General features: G+C 41.7%; 1 protein-coding gene across 5 annotated transcripts in view; it reads left to right on the forward strand.

Annotated features, from left to right (window-relative positions):
• The first annotated feature begins 10214 nt into the window (after positions 1-10214).
• Positions 10215-25905, forward strand: part of RTKN2 (rhotekin 2) — a 56775-nt gene continuing 41084 nt past the window's right edge. For 2 of the 5 annotated variants that reach the window (XR_014548219.1, XR_014548220.1), the window contains exons 1-7: positions 10215-10822; positions 11990-12189; positions 14261-14319; positions 17919-17972; positions 19039-19156; positions 20772-20975; positions 25713-25807. Coding sequence is in view for 2 of the 5 variants with exons in the window: in XM_083614484.1 (XP_083470610.1) it covers positions 10766-10822; positions 11990-12189; positions 14261-14319; positions 17919-17972; positions 19039-19156; positions 20772-20975; positions 25713-25807 (787 nt within the window). In the remaining 3 variants the exon portion in view is untranslated. Of the gene's footprint in view, positions 10823-10959; positions 11108-11989; positions 12190-14260; positions 14320-17918; positions 17973-19038; positions 19157-20771; positions 20976-25712; positions 25808-25905 lie in introns of those variants that run through there. The other 3 variants (XR_014548221.1, XM_083614484.1, XM_083614485.1) reach the window with 3 other exon arrangements.

A 25905-nucleotide genomic window follows, 5' to 3' on the forward strand; every position in this document is an offset into this window, starting at 1 on the left:
GTCAGGGATACTCTAGCATCCTATTCAATGTAAACACAGCAGTTTTGTCCCTTTGGGGGTGAAGTCAAACTTTTGGAAGTTGCAGCGCCTGCTGTGGCTGTGGAGACCGATGCGGGAGAGACATGTTTTGTTGCAGCTGGGGCAGGTGAAAGCGTCTGGTTGTGCTGCTGTAGATGCACCATGGCTTTTCTTCTCTCTATGCTCCTCTCAGTGGTCATTCCTCCTCTGGTCACTGCTATGGAAGCACAACCTGACTGCCTGCAGTCTCTGGGCACTGCGGTCATCTGCAAGGGATTCCCACATGGCGGGGTTGACAATGTTGCCTGCCTCCATCTCATGTTTGCAGACATCTTTGGAACACAGAGTTGGTCTACCAATGGGCCTGGTGACTGAGGCCAGCTCCACCCTACAGAATAACTGTGTTAATCCCATTCTTCAAACCAGGGAGTGGAGAGGGAACAAATAATGTGCGCTCTTGCTCTGGGAATCAGATGCATGGGAGTGAATTTGCTGCTTGGCAGGACTGTCTGCTGTCACTTGCGCTCACAAGCAGGAAGACATTATTATGCTCATATCCAACTTGATTATACTAGTAGTGTGGAAACTCAGAAATATCTGGGTTTGGAAATTTAACCCCCAGGCCCTTTCCCGCCACCCCCTTCTGGATTTCCAGTCTCTTCTTCCTCCCTCTATTAGTGTGCACTGGGAGAGAGGAAACTATAAAGATGCATAAAAGGAAGGAGAAAGAAGAGGCTGTCTCCCCAGAAACAGGTGGCCAGACAATGTCACACACCTCAGCCAGAATCTTTAGAGATACAGGGTACCTGCTGGGGGTGGACTTCTCTCCCCTTTAAATCGTCCCATTATAAAGAAGAGGGATACAAAAAGTGCTAGATGCCTCAGAAACAAAAGAGGCTTCATTGTAAGTACCATTCTTATGTATATGACTGGATCATGAACAGAAAGGGTGATTACAACGAGCTAGTTAGACTAAACTAGCCCTGCTGGTTTGGACCCATAATAAAGAGTTGGGGATGGGGTTAAATCTGTAGTTAGAACCTCTGCATCCCCCAGTATGGTGACCCATGAAGAGTGCCGTAGCTATGGGGGAGCTAGCCAGGTTTTTTTTGCCCCTGGTGAAGCCTCCAGGCAGGCGCCATTGGGCTCTCAGACTGTGTGTGTGTGAACGCAAATGTGTGTGGGAGGGTGTGGGGTGTCAAACTTGGTCTTGGACCCGGTGAAATAAAGCCTAGTTTTGCTTCTGCTCCCAAGATCAATCAAGAATGTTGTCTCATCATGTCTGCCATCTGTGCTCTGAGCCAAGACCACAAGGGAAAATATATTACAGTCATACCTCGGGTTGAAGTAGCTTCGGGATAAGTATTTTTGGATTGCGCGCTGCAGTGACCCGGAAGTAACGGAACGCGTTACTTCTGGGTTCTGCTGCTCGCGCATGCGCAGACGGCCAAAATGACGTCATGCGTATGCACAGAAGCGGTGAATCGTGACCCACGGACGCGGGTTGTGTTCACTTCTGGATGCGAACGGGGCTCTGGAACGGATCTCATTCACAACCAGAGGTACCACTGTATTGTTATGTACTGAGCTGAATCATAGAACAATAGGATCCAGAATGCAGCAGTCTGATTGGTCCACAGTAGCCACCCAATCCAGCTCCAGGTGGAAGTGAATCAGCAACCTGATTGGCCTGCAAGAGCAGCCAATCAGCTCCTGGATGAAGTGAATCAGCAACCTGATTGGCTTGCAGGAGCAGCCCAGAATTAGCCAATCACGTGGGGCCCATTGTGTAAATAATGTATATATAGCTAGATGTTTGGGGGAAAGTTTTATTCATTGCTACTATGAGCTGAATAAAGAGAATGAAATTCACACTTGACTCTGAGTATATTTCAATTATCTCAGCTTCACAATTCTGCTCCTCTGATTCATCAAAAGCAGAATGTGGCCATCTGTACTAAAAGTGTACTGTACTAAAAGTGGTGTAGGTCACCTTTGTTCAGATTGGGTTTGGGTGGCTGGAGATTAGGGAGGAACAGGCCTGGGGATTGGGAAGATCCAGTGGATGGGTGGGGGAACAGCTCCATCCACATCTTTTCAGAAATAAATAGGGGGAGAAGAAACATGGGGGAGGCAGTGGTTTCCTCACCTATTTTTCAATTTTTTTCCAGGCCTTTACATCTGCAGAAGAATAAAGCAACAAGTGGGATTAATATTTTGTAATTGGACTTTTAAACATTAATATTGTTATCCACCCTGGGCCATTGAGATGGTGCTTAATATTTTGTAACTGGAGTTTTTAAAATTAATACTGTTATCCACCCTAGGCCCTTGAGACAATGCTTAATATTTTGTAATTGGACTTCAAAAAATTAATATTGTTATCCACCCTGGGCCCTTGACATGATGCAGGTTATACAATAAATAATAAGAAATTATCGAACTTATAAAATATACATTATCAATTGGGGCAGGTGTGAGGAGAATGAACAAGGATTTTCAAATGTTTTTGTGTTGCTGTTGTTTTGCTCTTATGTGCGGAGATCACTGGGGTTGCCAGCTCCTGAACACTGGTTACTTCAGCAGCTCCAGCGCAGGAAAATATTATGCATTAAAAGCAGTAGTTTGGAGGGAAGAGCAGGAGACTCTTCTCCCATAGGGCAAGCACAGAGACATCTTTAAAGTAACTAGTGATGTATCTGCATTCAGAATGAGTAAACGCAAACCACAGATTGTAAATAAGACTAACTTTTGGGCATCAATATCGCAGCAAGAGTTTTTATTATGCAGAAATCAAGATGTCCAGAAATGCCATTCTTAAAAAATGCCAGTTATTTTTATGATTCAGAAATCCATCTTCTTGGAATAAAGTATTATTGGCTTACAGTGCAATCAGTAAACCCACACTGAATTCAATGGGAGTTATCCGCAGGTCAGCTGAGGCTGCAATCATGTACCCCACTTAATGGTAAACACCATTGAACTCAATGAGATGTACTTTTGAGTAGAAATGCAATCCCAAGTTTTGGGAGTTAGAGGAAATAGACTTTAAAATTGCATCTGCTTTCAGGCTTGGCAGAGTCAGAAGGACAGAGAAGCCCAGAGATTGTTTGATAACATTGAGATCAAAGGAGGAAAGGGACAAGATTTTGGGCCTGCACTACGAAAAGTCACTAGACATCTTGGGCAAGAGAATTGAAATCTACAAGGACATTCCTAAGCAGTTGCTGGACCTTAGATCTAATTACACGGAATTGGCAAGACTGTTGAGAAGCAACGCAATTATCTTCAGGTGGGAGTTTCCACAAGGATTATCCTTTACCTACAGAGGGAGAAAGATCAAAATCAAAACAGTGGAAGATAGAGACAAGTTTTTGGGAGCACACGGAGAAGACCTCCACAAAGGACTTGGATTGCCAGCGCCAGAACCTCCAGGGGAGCCCGCCCCCTCGGATCCTCAAGGACCGGAGAACAAGGTACCACCCCAGAAAGAATAACCAGATCTATCCAGGATGTCTCTGCAGCTTTTGAGTTGGAACATAAATGGCTGTAACAGTCCCGAAAAAAGGTCTAAAATTTTTCATATTTTAAAAAAGGAACAATTGGACATTATATGCTTACAAGAAACGCATGTGATTAGGCTCCATAGAAAGGTGTTAATAAATAAAAGGCTTGGTCAAGAATTTATATCATCGGATACAGTTAAAAAGAGAGGTGTAGTGATCTATGCAAAAGAGAGCCTTTCACCAAAATTTCTCTTTAAAGACGAAAGTGGAAGAATCCTCGCAATAGAAATACAGTATCAAGGAGAAAAAATTTTGATATTAGGAATTTATGCTCCAAATGAAGGAAAATCGGATTTTTATAAGAAGTTGCACGAGATCATGCTGGACTATCTGGATTACAACAACGTCATCATGATGGGGGACATGAATGGGGTCGTATCAACAAATATGGATAAGTCACAGAACCAGAACATTACTAAAGAGGGAAGACTACCTAAGACCTTTTTTGAAATGACTGACAATATGGACTGGGTTGACATCTGGAGAGTTAGAAACCCCTTGGGAAGAGAAGGAACATTCTTTTCTGAAGCTCAACTGACTTGGACACGAATCGACCAAATATGGATAACTAGAAGTCTGGCACCTAAGGTGAGGAAGGTGGAAATCTGCCCCAAAACATGCTCCGACCATAACGCCTTGAGAATGGATATGACATTGATCCCAATCGGCTCCTTTAGATGGAAGATGAATGATGGCCTGTTTAGAGATCAAAGAATTGTAAAGAAGGCCCAAAAAACCTTAAAGGACTATTTTGAGATTAATTTGAACACTACGGTGGAAAAAAGAACTATCTGGGATGCAAGTAAAGCTGTGATGAGAGGGTTCTTGATCCAACAGAATTCCTTAAAGAAAAGACTGCAAAATGAAAAGAAAGATAAAATTCTGGAAAGTATCAAAGAGTTGGAGAAGAAGTTAAGATCTAACCCAAAGTCCCAACCGATTCTGAGAGAAATTAAACTTTATCAGGCGCAATATTCCAAGCTGATAAATCAGGAAATAGAATGGAAGATTAAAACAATGAAACAAAAAACTTTTGAATCGGCAAATAAATGTGGGAAACTGCTAGCTTGGCAGTTGAAAAGGAGACAAAGATTAAATACAGTAACAAACTTAGAGGTTGAAGGAAGGAACATTCAGAACCCGGGAGAGATTAGAAAGTGCTTCCAGAGGTATTTTAAAAAGTTATATACTCAAGGGCCACAAGATGAAATAGAGATTACACAATTTTTGGAGAGAAATGGATTAGCAAAGCTGTCAGAAGAAAACAGAACAATTTTAAATGGCAAAATAACACAACAAGAGATTGAACAGGCCATCCTGAGTCTGAAACAGGGCAAATCACCAGGGCCAGATGGACTGACCTCTAACTACTATAAGACATTGAAGGATTATTTGATACAACCTTTGTTGGAGGTCAGTAATGAAATAATGGAGGGGAAGAAGGCGCCTGAATCGTGGAAAGAAGCATTTATCACATTGATTCCAAAGTCAGAAACTGAAAAGACACAACTTAAGAATTACCGTCCCATCTCCCTTTTAAATGTGGATTACAAAATATTTGCAGATGTTTTGGCACGAAGATTTAAGAAAGTTTTAAGTGAGATAATCCATAAAGACCAGGCAGGCTTTCTCCCGGGCAGACATATGTTTACTAACACAAGGAACATTATAGACATATTGGAACTTTTACAAACAAACATAAACACCAAAGCAGCTTTAATTTTTATAGACGCGGAGAAAGCCTTTGACAACATTTCTTGGAAATTTATGAAGGGGAACTTAAAAGAAATGGGAGTGGGACGGGGGTTTGAGAACGGGATTGAGGCAATATATTCAGAACAAAAGGCTAAACTGATAGTTAACAATGTGGTTACAGAAGAGTTTAAAATTGAAAAAGGTACACGACAAGGCTGCCCGATTTCCCCATTACTGTTTATTTCGGTTCTGGAAGTGCTCCTGAATATGATTAGGGGGGACCGGTTGGTGGAAGGGATTCAGGTCGGAGCGAAACAATATAAACTTAAAGCTTTTGCAGATGACCTAGTTCTGACATTACAGGAGCCGGAGTCTAGTTTGAAAAGAGTACTACAACTGATTCAAAACTTTGGTCGAGTGGCAGGATTTAAGTTAAATAAGCAAAAAACTAAAGTTCTGGGGAAAAACATGACAGATATTGAGTTGGAACAGCTTCAGAAAGAGACAGAACTAAATGTGGTTAAAAAAGTTAAATACCTAGGGGTAAACATAACAGCAAAAAATCTGAGTTTATTTAAAGATAACTATGAAAAATGTTGGTCAGAGATTAAGAGAGACTTGGATAGTTGGTCAAGATTAAAACTTTCATTGCTAGGCCGAATAGCTGCCATCAAGATGAATGTATTGCCAAAAATGTTATTTTTGTTTCAGACACTGCAGATTGTAGACAAGACAGAGTGCTTCCGGAAGTGGCAGAAAGATATCTCTAAATTTGTCTGGCAGGGCAAAAAGCCCAGAATCAAATTTAAAATATTAACAGATGCGAAAGAAAGAGGGGGCTTTGCCCTGCCAGACTTAAAGTTGTATTATGAAGCTGCAGCTTTCTGCTGGTTAAAAGATTGGTTACTTCTTGAAGATACGGATGTCTTGGATTTGGAAGGTTTTAATAATGCGTTTGGATGGCATGCATATTTATGGTATGATAAAGCTAAGATAAATAAGGCCTTCAAGAACCATATTGTCAGAAAATCAGTTTTTAATGTCTGGACAAAATATAAAGACTTACTGGAGAATAAAACTCCGAGGTGGCTGTCACCCCTGGAGGCTAAGGCTCGGAAAAAAGCCAATATGGAGGCCAATTGGCCAAAATATTGGGAGATAATAGAAAAGGATGGTGACAACTGGAAATTGCAGAGTTTAGAAAAGATGAGAGACAAAGTGCGAGACTGGTTACACTATGCTCAGATTAAAGAAGTGTTTAAAAACGACAAAAAGTTAGGATTCCAAGTGGAAAAGTCAAAGTTAGAAACTGAACTGTTAGAACCTAAGACTAAGGTACTTTCAAGAATGTATAACTTGCTGCTGAAATGGAACACACATGACGAAATGGTAAAATCAACAATGATAAAATGGGCGCAGGATATTGGGTATAATATTATGTTTGAAGATTGGGAAAGGTTGTGGACCTCTGGGCTGAACTTCACTGCATGTAATGCGTTGAAGGAAAATGTGATGAAAATGATGTATAGATGGTACATGACCCCTGTCAAACTGGCTAAAATATACCATTCGTCTGATAGCAAATGTTGGAAGTGTAAGGAAAATGAAGGAACATTTTTTCACCTCTGGTGGACCTGCCCTAGAGTGAAGGCCTTTTGGGAGAAAATATATAATGAATTAAAAAAGGTGTTTAAATACACCTTTACTAAGAAAGCAGAGGCCTTTCTCCTGGGTATTGTCGGCCAGAGTGTGTTAAAAGAGGACAGAACATTCTTTTTGTACGCAACAACAGCAGCAAGAATATTAATTGCCAAGAATTGGAAAACTCAGGAGCTACCCACTGTGGAAGAATGGCAGATGCAACTGATGGACTATATGCAACTAGCCGAGATGACCGGCAGAATTCGAGACCAGGGAGAAGAAAGGATGGAAGAAGACTGGAGGAAATTTAAGACTTATTTACAAAAATATTGTAATCTGGCTGAGTGCTGAATAGGATGCCAGTGCAGACAATTGTCTACCATTAAAATAGATTTAAAGTCGAATTATATGTCAAACCAAATTAAGATTATTAATTAAGATGAGTTAAATGATAATTTGCTTGAAAATAATTTAATAATGATGTAAGTGTATGCGGGAGGTGTGGGGGAGTCCCATGTAACAATTGAAAGATGTTAAATGGACAACGATAAGTGCTTATTTGATATATGTTTTATTTGAAAACTTTAATAAATATATTATAAAAAAAAAAAAAAAAAGAAATGCATACAACTGCACTAGGAATGTCTCCTTAATGAAGGCCTGGCATTGCATGTTCACTTTGGGGGTGTATTTTGTCTCGTTATGGCATTCCCACTACACAAATGTACAAAGCATCGTATTATGCCTTTATTCACAACACACATCAGTTTATAGAAGCAGCCAAAGAACAGTCCTGTGGCATTTTAATAAGGCAGGAAGCAAAAACAAAATTCAAAAAAACCTGGGGTTTTCCAGCAACAAAATAAACGGTTGTAAATTTTAATACTGGTTTTCACTATACTGTTCCTATCTTCTGACAGCTTCTCAACAGCTTCCAGATAAATGTACCCTGGGGAAAATACAAAGCAATGAAAGTTTGCCTGATTGAGTACTGATGGATTAATAATGAGAAAATAAATTTCCATGTACATATGGCTGTCATTACAATTTTAAAAATTCTTTAGTAATGATTTATTACTCTCTTTTGACAATTTTTTGATAACGCCCACAGAGTTATGCTTGTCTGTTTCTGCTCTCTCCGTGTTCCATCTTTCCCATCAAAAAGGGCTGGTCTTTTTGCGTCTAATCCTCAGGAGGCTGAAATTAGTTTTCTGGAGCAGTTGTAAGAACCCAGAAGTGTCCTACAGGATGAGACCTGAGGCCTATCCAGTCCAGCCTCCTGCTTCTTCTAGTGGACAATTGGATGCCTCTGGGAAGCGTGCAAGCAGGACATGGGGCAACTGCCCTCTCCCGCCATTGTTCCCCAATGTCTTTTATTCAGAGGCACTAGACCTCCCATCATAGAGAAAGGGGGTGTTTGTTGGCATTTGAGAGACAGCGCCTGCTGTAGCTGCAGAGATCTAGGGCGCAAGCCTGGCAGGCCCGAGTTGCCCTGCCCTCACATGAAGTCTTGGGTTTGCAATTTTGGGAGAGGGGAGACTGCCCGCTGGGGAGCGGGCTGGCTGGCGAGGCCCCCTAGATTTAGAGGCCCTAGGCTTCAACCTACTTAGCCTATACATAAATCCACCACTGAAGCCTGGGCAGAGTGTATGGAGGTCCCTCACCATAATGACTAGTAGTCATTCCCTCTTAAAGCCATTGAAGATTGTTGCCATCACAGTATATAGATTTGTTGCCCTAGAAATATATATATAGATTTGACTGTTCTGCTTAACTGAGCTCAATTTTTAATCAAGCTAAATGCTTAAAGATCAGAAAAGTTAATATGACACAGAAACGTTTCAACAATATTTACCTGTGTGACCCACACAGCACCCACAGTTCTATATAACAAATTTTAGAGAGTGTTATGGACAAACAGGTTGTGATTTTTCAGTTTCAGTGCCTTTTCTCTCTTCTGTTTGGTGCGGTTAATAAACTGCCTTCTCATAAATTGCCTTATTAGATGTACCAGGTTTCCCAGGCTTATTTCCCAGGATCTTTTTTATTACAGATGTTTGCTTCAAGCTCCAACAACGCAGTATGTGTGGCTGCTGCTGCTGCTGCTGTGTGTGTATAAGAATATCAGTTTGCTATATAGCACCTGGCCAAAACTTTGGTCAAATGATTTCACTTGATCCTATATGTTTATTTGCAAATAGGTCACACTGACTTCAGTGAGCATGACTCCCAGCTTAGGGAAGTTTAGAACTGCAGTCCTAAAAACATTCAAGCCCTCTCAATATCTTCATATTGTATTTCTAATCAAAAAGATGGCACGGTTAAGATTGCTGAAAAGTGCAACTGTGTTCTATTGGTCTTACTCCTGTGTAAATGTGCATAGGATGACAGTCAAAGTGGCTATTTTTTGTGACAAGGCTTTAGTGTGTCAAACAGCTCTATGGAGAAGTATATATTAGGCAGATGAGCCTTTTCTGATTGCAATACCTCCTAAACCAGATACACCTCACAACTGTATTTGGGGGTCTCCAAAGGTGCAATGGGTCAAGGAAATCTGTGGTACAGTGCAGCACACTCTCAGTTAAAATATGTTTTCTGTACTGCCCTTCAGCAAAAAACCCCCCCAAAAAACATTGCATAACAAATTGGATTAAGCATGCAATAATAAAATGACAAAGATCGGTGAGGTAACATCCAAAGGCAATCCCAATGGAATCCTTGTAGAAGCTAAAACTCCATCAGATGGTAAGTGGTGATAAAATCTGGCGAAATGAAAAAGTTATTCGCCCAGCCCCTAAAAGACATCAGATGGGTGGCCAAACTGGCCTCAAGGGAGCACTGCACAAACAAGAACCTAGAAGACTAACATGTCTCATTTCAGATGCCAAAGGGACTAGAAGGGTCTCTGGATGATAGCAGGGCATGGCTGCACACAGGCTTATGTGTATATAAGCAGTCCCTCAGGTCCCAAGCCCTTTAGGAGCTTCAAAAACGAGGTTGGCACTGTGAATTGCACTCAGAAAAGAGAATGAGAACCAGTATATTGGCTACATTTATAACCTGCCTTCTAAGGAGTCCAAGCCAGTGTACCTGGCTCTCCCTTTTATCCTCACATCCTGGAAGATAGGTTTGGTCTGGGGGCCCTCCAGATGTTTTGGATAACTCCCACACACCCCTGATCACTGGCAATGCTGGCTGGGACGGATGGGAACTATAGTTCACAACATCTGGAGGGCACCAGGCATTCATTGAGCCCTGGCAAGCTGTGCTCCTGAAGCGAAGTCCCAGGCAGTACTAGCCGAGCTGAAGGCAGCCCTGTATAGCTTTTTAATGTGTGATGTTTTATTATGATTTTATACTGTATAAGCCGCCCAGAGTGGCTGGGGCAACCCAGTCAAGTAGACGAGGAAAACATCGTTAAAAATGATAATGATTATAGCTAGCAGCGGCACGGCAGCTACTTCGTGGCGCTGGTTGGAGGAAGAACATTCTGCACATGCTCCGGGGCGCCCTCTCTTCATTGTTTCCCACAACCTATTTCACTCACGAGAGCTGAACGTGAGCGAACAGGACTTCTGTCTACGGAGGTCAGTCCTGGCTATAAAGCAAAGCGGGGGCTGTTGGCTGAACAAGCGCCTGAACAACAACGCGATGCTGGGCAGCCATTCGCCTCTGACGAGGAGCCGCGGCCGAGGCGGGACAAGGAGAAGGAGGCGGAGGAAAAGGCGGGCCCCGCGCTGCCGTTGGGCCGGAGCAGCAGCGAAGGAGGCGGAGCGGGAAGTTTGAACGGCGGCGGCTCTGAGGAGGAGGAGGCGGCGGCGGCCATAGCCGGGGCGGGAAAGGCGATGAGGCGGTGCCGAGCAGGCCGCGCTGCCGACGAGCAGCAGGTGAAGGAGGGCCAGGTGAGCAGCGGAGGCCGTTCGCCTCCCCGCCTTTTTTGGGGGGCGGAGAGCAAGCGCGCGTTGCTGTTGTTTTGGAGGTCTTTCTCTCTTTTTCTCTCCTTCTTCTCGTCCTCCTTGCATGCTGTATCAAGTAAATGGTAAGCAGGGGAGGAGAGAAGAAGGCGACATGGATTCCCGCCCCCTCCTCTCTTTCGTCTCCTAAAGCGCCAGGAGAAGGCAGGGACCGGGCGCCTATCGCCCTTTTAGCCCCAGGAGCTAAACATTTGGAAACGGACTAGGGATGAGGTATTAAAGTTCAACCCTTTCCGCTTTAGAGACTCTCGGATTTTGGCTTTGGGCGGGTTCTCTCCAAAGACACCCCCCCACTTTTTGCCCCCTTTCAGTGGTGTAGCGGAGCAGGGACGGGGAAGGGATGAAGGGTCCCCTCCTGTGACCCTCTTTTTGTTTTTGCCGGCCCAGTGTCCGCCAAATAAAGGAAAACCCCTCCGTTTAGAGTTTAGACCAACCAGAATGCCACCCAATAGCGAGCAGTCCCATCGTTTTACTCTTCAGCAGGCTGCAGCTTAAGCAAAGCTGCCTTACTTAGTGCTGAAGCTCTCATTGATGAAAAGAAGGCCACCTTTGTTTGCAGGGTACAGTCTTAGAAGGGTTGTCAGGAAGGGCACCTGCCCCTCAGAATTTACTGCACCCAAGTAGTCCTCGAAGGATCCCTTGAGCCATGGCATAGTCTCCTTATGTGATGCTGGCTCTCTAGTTTTAGGACTCTGGTCACCCCTTGCACTCTAGCCAGGCCTTTTGGGCTGAGAGTCTTAACGCAGCCAACGGGCAGTGGGCAAATTGCCTTTTAGAGAAGTATGTCCCCTCATGGTCCTTCTTCTCCAGGATCCTTGGAATGTAGACTGAAAACGTCTTTCTCTAACCCCATCGCAGAACTGAATATGAAGTAAACATCTACACTTCCTAGTGTAAGGATAAGTTAACTTGATGTTGATGAACAACACTAGTTCCTGCCATACTTTACTGTTGGCTAAGGAGGCTGGGGGCTGATGAGAGTTGTAGTTCCTGGCATCTGTTGTTCCTGGTTTAGCCAACTTTATTCTCCTCCAATAAATCATAAATCTGTAATTTGAGATTTATCTGACAACTCCATTGTGTTTTGGTGTTTAGGGTGGCAGCATTCAAGAGAAAATTGACTTTGAAACGAGAATGCGAGAAGGAATTTGTAAGCTGCTTGCTGTGAGCACACAAAAGGACCAAATATTGCATGCAGTTAAGAATCTGATGGTTTGCAATGCTCGCATCCTTGCCTACAGGACAGAATTACAGAAACAGACAGGAGAATCAACCATGAAGAGAACCGCAGTGCGGTCAGTAGTAATCTCAAGAGTTTTCTTGCAAGCATTCCCCATTAATCACTCATTATTACAATAATGGCCTGTAATTCAGCATGGGGTAACTACTCACCAACCAATGTTCTTCAAACACTGGGTTTTTAATGAAAATATTACTGACTTAGTTGCTGTGATGCAACAGATGCTCACAAATGTGTCTGCTGCTGAAGTTGAAAGACAGGTGCAACTTCTGCAAGCAGCAGATGATCGGTGTGGCCTTAGCCTCATTCAGGGTCTAAGAACAGTTTCAGTTGCTGTTCTTGGTGGGAAGAAAAGTAGAGGGTTGAAAGAGCAGAGAATTCTTATGAAGGAGATCCAGGAGTCATGGAGATTGGTCTAGTGACAAGAAACACCATCCTGTGTGGGAACCACTTTGGGTTTGGAGGAGTGACTCCCACATGGCTAGGATAACCTGGTCTCCTACATCAGCTTCTAATGAAGAAACACAGGAAGGAGCAGGTGATAATGTGTAAATTTTCTGTAAACATGGGAACCAGCTCTGCGACCCTCAGATGCAAAGTATTCTCAGGGCAGTTGTGACCTTTAAAGTGTTTTGAGCCTTACAGTTACATTTCTTATCTAAAGATGCCATATCAAATGTTAGATGACACAGAAAAGCTTGAGCATATATTTACAATATCTTACCTGTACATCCCCCCCATAAAATAAAATAAAATGATTAATTGGTGCCATCTGCTGGTCAATGTTGATAACTACATCAACCAAGAAAGGAAATAAAATACCTGTCCTCAGGTCAACTAGAAAAAGATTTTAAAATACTGATTTTAATGATTATTATGCTTCATTGTAGCTTTGGCCACTTGCTTATTTTTTATTACATTTTTGATGTATTCATTCATTCATTGCTTTTTACACAAAATTGTCAACTTAGAAAACTTAGAAAAACAAGAAATATGAAAACCAAATATATGAACAGAATCTAAAATGCCAATCCACAAATATATTTATAAAGGACAGATTCATTCCACTAAAAGGATGAGCACAAAAGAGGAAGTAGTCTGCCAAAAGGAGGACAGGGCACCACTGAATTTCTATGCTGGGTGTAGAAAAGGGTGTTTCGCAGCTGGGGCAGGGACAGCCTAGGTTTCTGTGCTAGGCAGCATGTATATACTACCTCCTCTCTGCCTAGCACAGAAACCAAAAGAGGTTGCCACTGATGGCTCAGAGCACTTCATCTCTCCTCCAGCAGCCTATTACATTTTCTTACTGGACATCCAGGAGGTGAAGCTTCCTATTTAACGTCCCGCATAGAAACGAAGGGGTTGGCAGCAGCTACTCCTTCCTTCTACCACCAGCCTGTTGTGTTTTTGTGCTAGACATGCAGCAGACCAAGCACCTGCTTGTCTAGCATACAAACACAGCAGGCTGATGGCAGAGGAATTGCGCAATCTGTAACTCCAGCACTATTCTACTTTGTTTTTATGCTGGACAGGGCATTGTCTCTTGCACGTCTAGTGAAGAGACATAGTGGGTTCATGGCAAAAGGACCGAGTGATCATGCCTCTGCAAGGACTTTTCCTGTGTGTCCAGTACAGAAGCAAAGGAGGAAGTAAATTGTTTTACTTTGTTGCTCAGTCCATCTTGCACCAGTTCCTGTTATGAGAAAAAAGGATACCTAGAGAAATTTGCCCAAGACACAAGGTACTAGTTAGGTTCAAATGTCATTTGATGGGAAGTTGCAGAAGAGCACAAAAGTGGTTTGCCAGATTTGTTTGGTTTCAACCAAACTTAGAAGTTCCAGTAGATTTTATATGATAGAGCTACTCTGGAGGGGGGAGGGTGTTAATGTGCACAGTTATGAATGTGCTACAGTGTCCTAGAAAATGCAAAAAATGTGTCATTTTTGAACCCTAAGTGGCTTAATTTTAATGGGTTGGTTAGAGTTACAATACTTTGATGTGTGGATCCCTCTTGAGCATAACTGAATACACAATAATCTGACCTCAGACAAATTTATTTTGAAAGAAAAGAAGTGGATAGAAATTCATTTCTTTATCTAATTGTAATCTTTATTTTGTTTTGTCAGATGTTCAGATTTTGCAGCTAAAGACCGTGAAGCTTGTGGAGGGAGACTTGCCATATCAGGTATTATGTTCTGAAAGCCTTCAGTTGGTGTGCTTGAAAATTTGCTGATGCAATATAAATTGCAATGCAGTGTCTTTTCACTGAAATGCACGCTCTCTGTCTGAAATGGCTAGCCTTGGGTAACTCTGTAACTAAATCCATTTGGAAAGTAAATGCATTCATTGCATTTAAGATAATATTCAAGGCCTTATCACCCTCACTGTGTAACTGTCTTGTACAAAGGATACATTTCCAGCTTCATCACTGGAGGATATAACTGCTTAAGAACCAAGCAGGAATAGTTTTGAAAATTACTTCTGATGTGGCATAAGCAGTGAAATTACAAGTATTGCATTCTAAATTATACTTCTATGTCTTGGTCCTAAACTGGCATATTCCGAAAATAAGGCTCATTAATTTAAACAGAATGCAAGGTGCATTTAACTGGCGAGTAGGATCACAGTCTTAGTTTTTCAAAAAGGTGAGTGGGGAGAGGGGGTCTGTGACGTTCTCTCTTTTAAATTGATCATCCTCACCTATCTGAAGGACTCCTGTTTTAATGACTTGCCCCTCACTACTGCTTATGCCTTGAATTTGCTCCCCAAACAGCTTTAGTCATTGAAACCCTTCTCAAGGCCCACTTCATCCATGACACCTTTGGCTTACCTCCTTAGTTCCAAATTCAAAGCCTAAATATATGTATTTGTATCTTCAAAAATTGTTCCAATTACGTTTGCCTCGTCTTTGTTGTAGACACCTGTCCTAGTGTCTAAATCTAGATTGTTAACTCAGTTGGACAGGGACCTTGTTGTTATTTACATAACACCACCATTGTGCATGGCATTTTACCGATTACAGAAGGTTAGGTCCTTGCCTCAAGATTAGGAGGAATGATGAGACTGCCCCAAGGCCATGTACCTGTTCAGCATGGTGGATGGTAGCATTATCAGTGGATTCAGGATAGCACATAGGGAGTTCAGACCTTGGGGAGAAAGATGAGCAGTTCCATCTTGGACATACTGAGTTTGAAACAAGAGTTTGAAAAAACAACTTGCAAGTACAAATATCAGGTGGCTGGAGATGTAGGATTGCAGGGAGAACAGCTCAGGAGGAGAGAAAGAAAGAGCTGGGTGTTATCTCCCTGCAGGGAGTACAGAAAGACATAGTATTACAGATTTGATGAGGTCTCCCAGGAATAATGTGCAGTGGCAGAAAAGCAGGGATCCTGGAACAGATCCCTGAGGAACCCAAGATCCCCAACAGAGGAAAAGCAAAAGAAGAGTTTCCACCTATGGAAATATTGAAAGAACTATTAGACAGATCAGAAGAGAATCAGTGAAAGGCAAGATTACGGAGACCCAGAACATAAAAGTGAATTGTGCAGGGGGGAAATAGCAGCAGCAGCAGCACTAATTTTCCAACTTGCCAGGCTAAACTACAAAACCTTTGCCTGTGTGCCAGAATATAATTATATAAAGTGATTAGTTGGTCTGACCAGCAATTTTTTTCTGGTGAAGCTCTGAAGAAAATAACCTTCTGCCTTTATTGAAAATAAATCTATTATTGCCAGCTTTTTATCTGTTTAGTTTAAGTTCTATTTTATTCTTGCCTCAGTGTTGGATTTTGTTACATTAATGTGACTCCAAGAAACGGATAGCCAATTAAACGCTATGAAAGCTTTGAAGCAGAGTCTCATGAGAATACATTGCCAGTGGGATTTATTGCTGAAATAGCAGGCTTCGATAATGTGCACCATAGGCCAAAGAATGTCTGCTTATGAAATTGATTGAGATGTAATCTTCTTTGACATGAAGCTGTTCACTTCTGCCATTCCACATTTCCCTGCATGTTGCAAACTCTTTATGAAGCATCATTTGAAAGCCAAGTTACTTTGATTTTTACTCATAACGGGAAATGAGTGATTCTAATAAATTGCCATTCCAGTTTTAGTAAACAGTGTAAAACATTACATCTCAACTCTTTTTTTGTGATTATTGGATGCTTCTCTTCCTTTTAAAGCCAAATGTATCCTAATTTTTTCCAAAGGTGTTGGAAAAACATGCAGCTTGTCAGTGTCTTCTAATATCTACCTCTTGTGGTGTTCAAATCATTTTGCTTATTAGTTGGCAATACAAAGGTAAAATATTCCACACAAAATTATCCTGTGATTTCAAAATATAGTGTGGTGCATCTTCCTCGAAGATAGCAGGAGCTGTCATATTCAAGGGTCCACATAATTTGGCCTTGGTAGCCAGTCAAAAATTGTGGCTGCCACTAACCATGTGATGATGCCTTGTTAGATTTCAGCTCCATTCCTGTGCCTCTGAAGCGCACCACAACTGTGGCAGCAAACCTCTGACCAAATCCCCTACCTCTAAGCTGTAGGTGCTGAGCTGTGGAGATATTTGCAAAGTGGCTAGGCTCTTGTGGCTTTGCAAGCTTCTCTGGAAGAAGAAGAAGGAGAGTTTGGATTTGATATCCCGCTTTATCACTACCCTAAGGAGTCTCAAAGTGGCTAGCAATCTCCTTTCCCTTCCTCCCCCACAACAAACACACTATGAGGTGAGTGAGGCTGAGAGACTTCAGAGAAGTGTGAGTAGCCCAAAGTCACCCAGCAGCTGCATGTGGAGGAGCGGGGAATCAAACCCGGTTCACCAGATTACGAGTCCATCACTCTTAACCGCTACACCACACTGGCTAAAGGAATCCCCCCCCCCCTTTTTTGAGACTTGGGAGAAGAATGGAGGAATCTTCTTGAGCTCTATCCAAACCGAGCCAAATCTAGCCGAATGAATGATTTCACTGTTTTGCAAGCATCCTTGAGACGTGGTGGAAGGAGTGGGAGATTCTGAATAAAAGTGCTTTCTTATGTTGAGCTAGCCAAGTGCCTTTATGGACTTGTTCTTACAGAATCAGACTGCTGGTTCTTCCAGCCTAGGGCTGTTTACTCTCTGTGGCAGTAGCTCACCAAGCTTTTGGGCAAAGTTCTTCTGCGTCACTGATGCCCCTGGTCCTTTAGAAGAACCTGGCACACTGTGAAATAACAATCTGTCACCGAGATATTCCCCAGCTAAATCAGCACTATTGACTGAATAATGGACTAACTTAAATAAATAAAAGCTCCCAATTTCCAAGTAAAGTGGTACCTTCCGAACAAACCGGCTCCCGAAAGCTGCAAACCCGGAAGTGAGTGTTCCAGTTTGCGAATGTTTTTCGGAAGTCGAGTGTCTGATGTGGCTTCCATGGCTTCCAATTGAGTGCTGGAAGCCAATCGGAAGTCACGCCTTGGTTTTCGAATGGTTTCGGGAGTCGAACAGACTCCCGGAACAGATAAAGTTCAAGAACCAAGGTACCACTGTAATTTTAGGTACATTTGTGTAAGATTCTAAACTTTTCTTAACTGAAAATGCCCTTTCAGTTGATGTTCTTCTGAAATTCTGCCAAAGGGAAGTCTATGATAATTGAACAGTATCATTGATGATTGATTAGGCAGGCTGCTGGATACAGTGTGCTTGACTTTTGCCGCAGATAAGGATTAAAAGAAACAATTCTGAATTTTTGGATTGTATTGGGATAGCATCAAGATGTCACCGTGTTTAATTTTTCCTGCTTGCTTTTAGATCTCCGAATTCCATTAATGTGGAAAGGCTCTGACCACTTCAGCAGCAGAGACAGTAAGTATGTTTGTTTTGTGAAATGGTTTTGTACAACTAAACAGGAGGGCTCAATCTCTTATTGAGCAAGAGGGCATTGTGCAGCATTTACTTCTTACTTGGCATGTAATGTGACCTCGCAATAGACCTAACATAGTTATTTGAAATAGGCTGACTTGAAATCTATAGTTCTTAAAATATGCAATGCTTGGAAGAGTGTAGAGTGACAGAAGTGTATGATGCTATCACATATTCAGTAGTAGGAGAGCTGAAATATCTGATAAAGATACAGAAAGTAATCCTGCTAGTTGAAACATTGAAATGTATCTAAATGAAACTTTGTCTCCTGTTGGATAGATTATTGACTTGGCTTCGTGCAGGCATGCAGTTTGCTGTGTCATGGAGATTATCTCCTGAGTCTTTTCAAACTGTCTCTTCCCCCACCATCCCCAAAGATTTCACTTTGAATTTCCGTAAGGTCAGAGAGGCTCAGTATGGCAAAATACTCTTATCCTTCATTGTGCATTATTTAATGCAAGTTCTTTAATGCCAGTTTGTAAAAAAAAAGAAAAAAGAAGTAGGTTTATCAGAAAAAAAATAACTTCCATGAGTTTTAAAGAAACAAAGATAATGTGTTGGTCCAGGTATAAATATTTTTGTTATAGAAACTGCTATATTGTGTAAATTCTTAAAGGTTTACCTGCAAAGGTTCTGTTGAATATATAGATATGGACACTAAAGACAAGATCCAGTGACCTGCTGAATCTTCCCCTCCTTTGCATCTTTCTGCTGCATGCAAAAAAATAAACAAATCCCCCCTCATAAAATTTTCATCTTGTACTGGTCTATCTTTTTTTAATAGAAATAATTTGATACTGTGCAATATGCCTGCCAGGCATATGCAGACAACTAAGGAAAAACATTTTCTGTAATATTTAGCTGAAGTGTTTCAGTTTTTGTGTGACTTTTATTGTATTATAGTTGTTGTAAACACCTTCAATTCTTTATTTAATTACAATAAACAATTTTTAAAAATATATAAATATAGCAAGACTTTTAAAAGTATTTTTGGATTTTCTTTTTTCAGGAACCCAACGTTACTCAGTATTTTGCTTACTCAAAGCAGGAACTCAGGTTTTTGATACAGACTTGCTTATTGTGGATAAGGCAATCACAGATATATGTTTTGAAGGTGCTACCATATTGTAAGTATCTCTGGATCAATGTAGAGTTGCAGGGCCTCACCAAGTCGCAAGTTTAAAAAGAAGGAAAGTCTCTTCTGAAGACAAAAATCCAAAAACAATCACACAACCCTTCTATTACACCGAAGGCAAAATGGGAAAAGTAGAACATTCAACTTGTCAAATCAAAGGCTTAAAGAAATTGCATTATAAATACTGCTTGGAATATTTGAAAATAATACATTCTGTGCATTGCTGAAAGACCTGAGGAAATAGAAGGATGGAAGATTGGCCAAAACCAGAACAGGGTCCTGGATGCTATGCCTTCAGGTGATCAAATGTGGGTAACTGACCTGATCTGAACTTGCCATTTGGTGAGGAGCTGCTGGTGCTCTCCCCTCTCCCCACTGTGCTGTTTAGTTAGAGCTTGTTGCCTGTGTATATACACTCTTATATACATGTGTTTACATGTTCAGGTGTTCAGATGCATCTGTTCAGGGAGGCAAAAAGCATTGCAGATACCTACTGAAACTGTCACTCTAGCTGTTAATTACAGTGGTACCTCTAGATGCGAATGGGATCCGTTCCGGAGCCCCGTTCGCATCTAGAAGCAAACATAACCCATGTCCGTGCATGTGCGGGTCATGTTTTGGCGCTTCTGCGCATGTGCGTGACGTCATTTTGAGTGTCTGCACATGCACAAGTGGCAAAACCCGGAAGTAACATGCTCTGTTACTTCCGGGTTGCCGCGGAGCGCAACTCGAACACGCTCATTCCGAAGCACATTCAGCCCGAGGTATGACTGTACAGTGGTACATCGGGTTAAGTACTTAAGGTCCATTCTTAACCTGAAACTGTTCTTAACCTGAAGCACCACTTTAGCTAATGGGGCCTCCTGCTGCTCCCGCGTCACCGGAGCATGATTTCTGTTCTCATCCTGAAGCAAAGTTCTTAACCTGAAGCACTATTTCTGGGTTAGCGGAGTCTGTAACCTGAAGCATATGTAACCCAAGGTACCACTGTAATTCCATTGGTTTAAAAATCCTGATTCAGTGTCCATTGTCTCAGCAAATGACCTTGTATTGAAGCCTGAAAACACAATGGGTTTAATTTTTAGACATCTATTCTTGTCCTCTTTAGCTGTACAAAGTATTTTTTTTCCATTGGAGAGCATCAGATCGCTGAATGTGTTCAAAACCACTTGATTTTGTTATTAGCTGATGCTGGTTGAAGGGTTGTCTTTTTCCCCACAAGCCTTCACGAACCCTTTCCCCATTATGAAAAAGCCATCTGAGGTTAGACGCAGGGTCACTAAAGACGGCTTCTTTTTCTTGTTGTGATTTCTTCCCCAGAGACATTTGCTTGCCCCCAGTGCTTATGTCTTTTTGGGGCTAGGCAATTAATTTTTTTATATACCTGGGCATTTTTAACATGTTTTATAACAGTTTTTAGAATCTAGTTTTGTGGCTGTACTTTGATTTATTGTTTTGTTTTAAATTTCACTCTGGCATGGGAGGCATGCACTGGAGAGTAGCTGAGTCATAAAATAAATAAATAGCCGTAATTTTATTTTACAGTATTCTAAATTTTTGTTTGACCATTGTACTTCTCCTAAAAGCTGTGAAACAATTGTTTCTAGTGAGGAAGCTGGCCCAGCCTTCCAGCTGAAGATTGAAGTCTACAGTTGCTGCTGTACTGAAGAATCTTCAACTATAACAAACACTCCTAAGAAGCTAGTAAAGAAGTTGAAAACCTCAATTGGGAAAGCTGCTGGGAAAAAACTCAGTCCTGTGTTGGATGACAGCAACCCTGAATCCTTGTTGCTTACTGAGGCAGCCGTAGTGTGAGTGAATTGTTCTTTAATTTAAACCTAGGATTTTTTTGGGGGGGGGGATTGGATGCAGTTGGTCTTTATTTAAAAGTGTATGGGAATAGATTCCATGCCTATGTACCAAGTGCTAAGAGACTGACATCTTAACAGCTCCTAAAAATCTGAATTTCCTGGGAGTTTCCTTTCCTGCTCCTGCCTGTCCCCTGAGCCACAGGATAAGGCAATTTGGCTACTCTAGTGTAGTGCAGCACATAATGCATCTGGACTGCCTATCTCTCAGCAGCAGAAGATACATCTTGGCAATTGTTCAATCAGATCTTTGCAATTGTTTGGTCTGACCTTTCTTCTAGCCTGGGAGGAGTGGTATGTGCAGCTCTGTAGCTGCAGCCACCTTCCCGAATTAGAAAAGAGGAAAGTGCCAGGGGCTGCCAGTTTGTCCACAGGATGCCTGTTTCCATTAGCCAAGACACGTTTTCCCTATATTTGTCTGGGATGTGAGTAAGTGATTGATTTCTGCCAGTTTATCAGAGCTGATTTCTCACCTCAGTCAGAATGTTGGGCTGAGAGGGGTGAATGAATAGGGACACATATAAATACCTTATGCCAGGTCAATGGTTGGATAGTGTTCGCGAAGCTACCAGCATGAGTTTGACCAAACTGCGGGAGGCAGTGGAAGACAGAAGTGCCTGGCGTGCTCTGGTCCATGGGGTCACGAAGAGTCGGACACGACTAAACGACTCAACAACAACAACAACAACAACAGGTCAAATTATCTGACCATCTAGTCCAATCTTGTCTCTTCTTGGCTGGCAGCAGCTCTCTCGGACCTCTGGAAAGAAAGTGTTTCACATTACCTACTACAGTACCTGATCCTTTTAAGTGGGAATACCAGGGACTGAACCTAGGAGCTTCTGCATTCAGAACCTGTGCTTTGCCACTAAGGTATGGTTCCCTCCTCCAAAGGATGGAAGAGGAGGGACTAGTGAGGCCAAAAATATTGTCATGGAATAATTTTGATTATTTATACACTGCTTTTCCATCATAAGCTGTGCCCAAATCAGTTTACAATCACATGTAACATTGGGGGGGGGGGAAATAGTTTGTTACCAAGCACATCATCAAGTTCAAATAAGACAAACGTCAACAAGCACAGTTACAAAGATTTTGATTTTGGTCTTTACATATATTAAGGGGCAAAAAAGAACAGCTAATCTGCACTTTAAGTGCTGGTATTGCAGCACTTCAAGGTCCACAGCAGCCTGGCTTAAATATAAAGCAGAGAACACGGGGTCTCTTCACCAGGCTAGATAGTTCACAGCTGGTTCCCCTGTGTCTCCACCAGAGGAGGCTAAGAGCAGCAAAAGGGACGTGCAGGGGAGTCTCAGACATTCCAGATACTCATGCTAATATTACTACATCAGGGGTGGAGTGATAGTGTCTCCTTTGCATGCAGAAGGTTCAATCTCTGACAGCTCCAGCTAGGGCAGGTAGCTATGAAACCCTGGAGAGCTACTGCCACTCCGCGTAGATAACACTGAATTAGAGGGACCTATTTTTTGACTTGGTATAAGGAAGCTTCCTGTGTTTCCTGCACCAGGATAAACTAAAGTCATGCCTTTTAGTAGACATCTATTATCCTGATATGTTCCTTGTATCGTTGTGTGGTGTTTCAGTGGTACATCCTGCCACTCTATTCTTATACATGTTTATATGTCTGGTATAGTTGTATAATATAGTGAGTTCTCAAGCCTTCAGTGAGTTAGGGACTACCTCTGCATGTAAAGACAGGCTTTAGTAGATTGAGTGGATGAGACCAATTGGGGGTCCAACAGTCAAGAAGGCGGTTTCTACAAATGCTGTAGAGGGAAGTGAGGGGCAGATGGGGTCAGCAACCTGGGAAGGTAGTCCATCTAGGAGAAGGAAAACTCTGATCCTAAACCTCCACTGCTTTGAGGGATACTTTTAGAAGAAAAGGCTAAGGACTAAACCTTACACAAATCCAGAATGGAGTCTCTAAGACAGTTGGATAACACCTTATACGCCTCCTTCCAGCAACTCCTGCAGCCAAGCTTATGCCAAATGTACTGCTCTCCTTTCCTTTGGACCACATCAGCAAGACCAAGAGTAGGGTCGTCATCTGGGCAGCCCAGGACCCCCATACACACTGTCCAGACATGTACTGTGGAATCTCACTTCAGTGCTGCTATTGCAGTTATTTGACTTCACCCCCAGAGGCGCACGCCATTGTCTCTCAAGACAGAGGGGTGTCAATAACAATAAATAGTTGCAATCGCAGCATCAGATCATGATATATGATTTTTTTTTAATGACCTAATGAATGGAAACATTTGTATGCTGAATGAGTAGCATTAAGGATATGCAAAATGCTTTCAAATTTAGGAAAAGTGGGTCAAATGATAAGACAGATGTATCACATTAAAGGAATATTCTGGAACACACTTTTTTGTAGCAGGAATAACTGAGCAACTTACATATATGCTGCAGATGGTATTGTTAGGTTTTGTATCAAATGTGCTGATAAGAACAGGCTGCCATTCTACTGAAGACAGAGCCAGGAAAAAAATCATAAGTTTTAATGTATAGATAGCAAAACGCTTTGAAAACATCTTGTAGAAAGAGCTTTGGAAGTACAAAATATTCTAATGCAAGCAAGTGTGGTTGGCTAGTTTCTGCAAAGATACTTCCATTTAAGGCAATAATCTAATTCAAACATTTAGGCAAAACATTGCTAGCAGTGCTAATTAGCCTGTTAAATTTGAAAACTGATAAAAATTTGAAAGATGAAGAAATTGGCAACTGATAACAATTTTGGAAATGAGACAATGAAGTTAGCCAAAAAAAGAGAGAATCTCATGTTTTAGATGGAAAATGTTACTATGAAACATATTTCAATAGTGAAGTAGTCTGTTTTCTTTGGCAAACCTTGTACTATAAATAGTAAGGATCTCTAACTTGAACATTCAGCACAAAAAGATTTTCATCTGTAATAAGAAACTCAGCTATTTAAAATGGAACAAAAATGTTCAATTACAGATGGCTTTTATGTGTTTGCCTAGTGATTGAGAATCTTTTGGTTGGAATCCATTTATAACCAGCACCTTGTTTTCAGCTGTTCAAAGATTTTTCCCCTTGATGTGCTAATGGAAATTGTACTGCAATGGTATTTATCCTGTGTAATGAGTGAAACAAATGTAATCATTATCCTATGACAACAACTCTTGGGGTGGGAGGGGGAGACCTTAGAGGTGCAAAAACAGATTACTGAGCTGTTCAGAGGAAGTGGAGCTTTTTCAGCTGTTTCCCAAATTATACTGTTGCTAAGACAAACCACAAAGCACTTTAAAACTTAAAGCAGCCTCTTTGTATGGATATCAAATGAGAGGAGGCAATGAAATTTTAATGTTCATTGGGTTAGCAAATACAATTACCTAAAATTAGACAATGATAGAAATGTGATTGCCACCCTGGGCTCCTTTGGAACGAAGGGTGGGGTACACTTCAATTAACTAACTATTATTATTTTAAAATAATATTGTTATCTGCAGCTACCTCCAAAAGCTGTACATTAGCTATGGCTGCCACCTGATATTTGTCGAGTATGTATAGGTGCCAAGGGCCAAACTATTTTATTAAATAGGTTTGTGTTGTGTAGTTATTTTTTGTTTGACAAATAGTGTGTGTGTGTGTGTGTGTGTGTGTGTGTGTGTGTGTGTGACTGTCTCATGGGGTGAGGGCTTTAACACTTGCCCTGCTGCAGTCCTGGTCAGAATTTTTTCCATTCCCAGTATTTACAATGGAAGGAAAACTCCCATACCCTCCAACATTTCTCCAATGAAAACAGGGACGTCCCATTCCATCATGATAATTTTACTGTTTACACCTCACACATCTTACTGGGTTGCCCCAGCCGCTCTGGGCAGCTTCCAACATAGATTAAGCCATAATTAAACATAAAAACTTCCCTATACAGGATTGCCTTCAGGCGGCTTGGGGGTTGGATAACTCCATATCCTCCAACATTTCTCCAGTGAAAATAGGGACATCCTAAGGAAAAGTTGGACATTCCGGGATTAAATCAGAAACCTGGACGGCGTCTCTAAATCAGGGATGTCCCTGAAAAACAGAGATACTTGGAGGGTCTGAACTCCTTTGGGTGTAACCAGGAGCTTGATTCCCACCCTACACCACAGTTCCAGCCTTGATTGCCCCCCATCTCTGCCCCCCCCATCCCCGGACAAGCCAGCTATTTATTAATCAAAAAACAGATATGCCACACAAATATATGTGCTGAAAGCCATGTCTAGTGTGTTCCATAAAAGGGGAATCTCCTTCAGAGCAAAGTAGGATGAAACCTATAACCTTGCAGCAGCATATAGGGAGAGCTGGAGTGTATAATGGGCTCAAACAGCAGCCAAAGTGAAAGGAAAAAACAGGTTTATTGTAAGGCAATCAGTGTTTATAGCTGTAAGAAATACATTTCTAATTGAAATAGTGGTGGACCCAGGGGCCTTCAGAAGTTAAAGAAACCAAACTCCATTCCAGAAAGGGGGCTCCCAGTTCACACAATGGAGCAATGTTACTACATGTATGCACTCAAGTCTAGTGAGCACAGTTTCCAAAATGTATTTTAAATATAATAAGGAGCAAATATCAAAAATATAGCTGCTTTTGAATTAACTGAACTTCGATGTTTTGTGCACAATACTGAAATAAACCTATCTTTACCAGGGGTGCAAAATACAATTTGCTGGCACATACATCTTTGGGATTGGAGAGTGTCAACAACAATTTCAGGACCCACAACCTTACTGCCGTGGGAGATGGTAAGTTCAGAGTCAATAAGATAAATGATGTATGAGTAGAATATTCCAACTTGATTTCAAAGTACTCAGATGTAGCGATTGTTTTCCTTGCCTCATGT

This window comes from Podarcis filfolensis, assembly GCF_964270895.1.
Source record: "Podarcis filfolensis genome assembly, chromosome: 5".
Lineage (NCBI taxonomy): Eukaryota > Metazoa > Chordata > Lepidosauria > Squamata > Lacertidae > Podarcis > Podarcis filfolensis.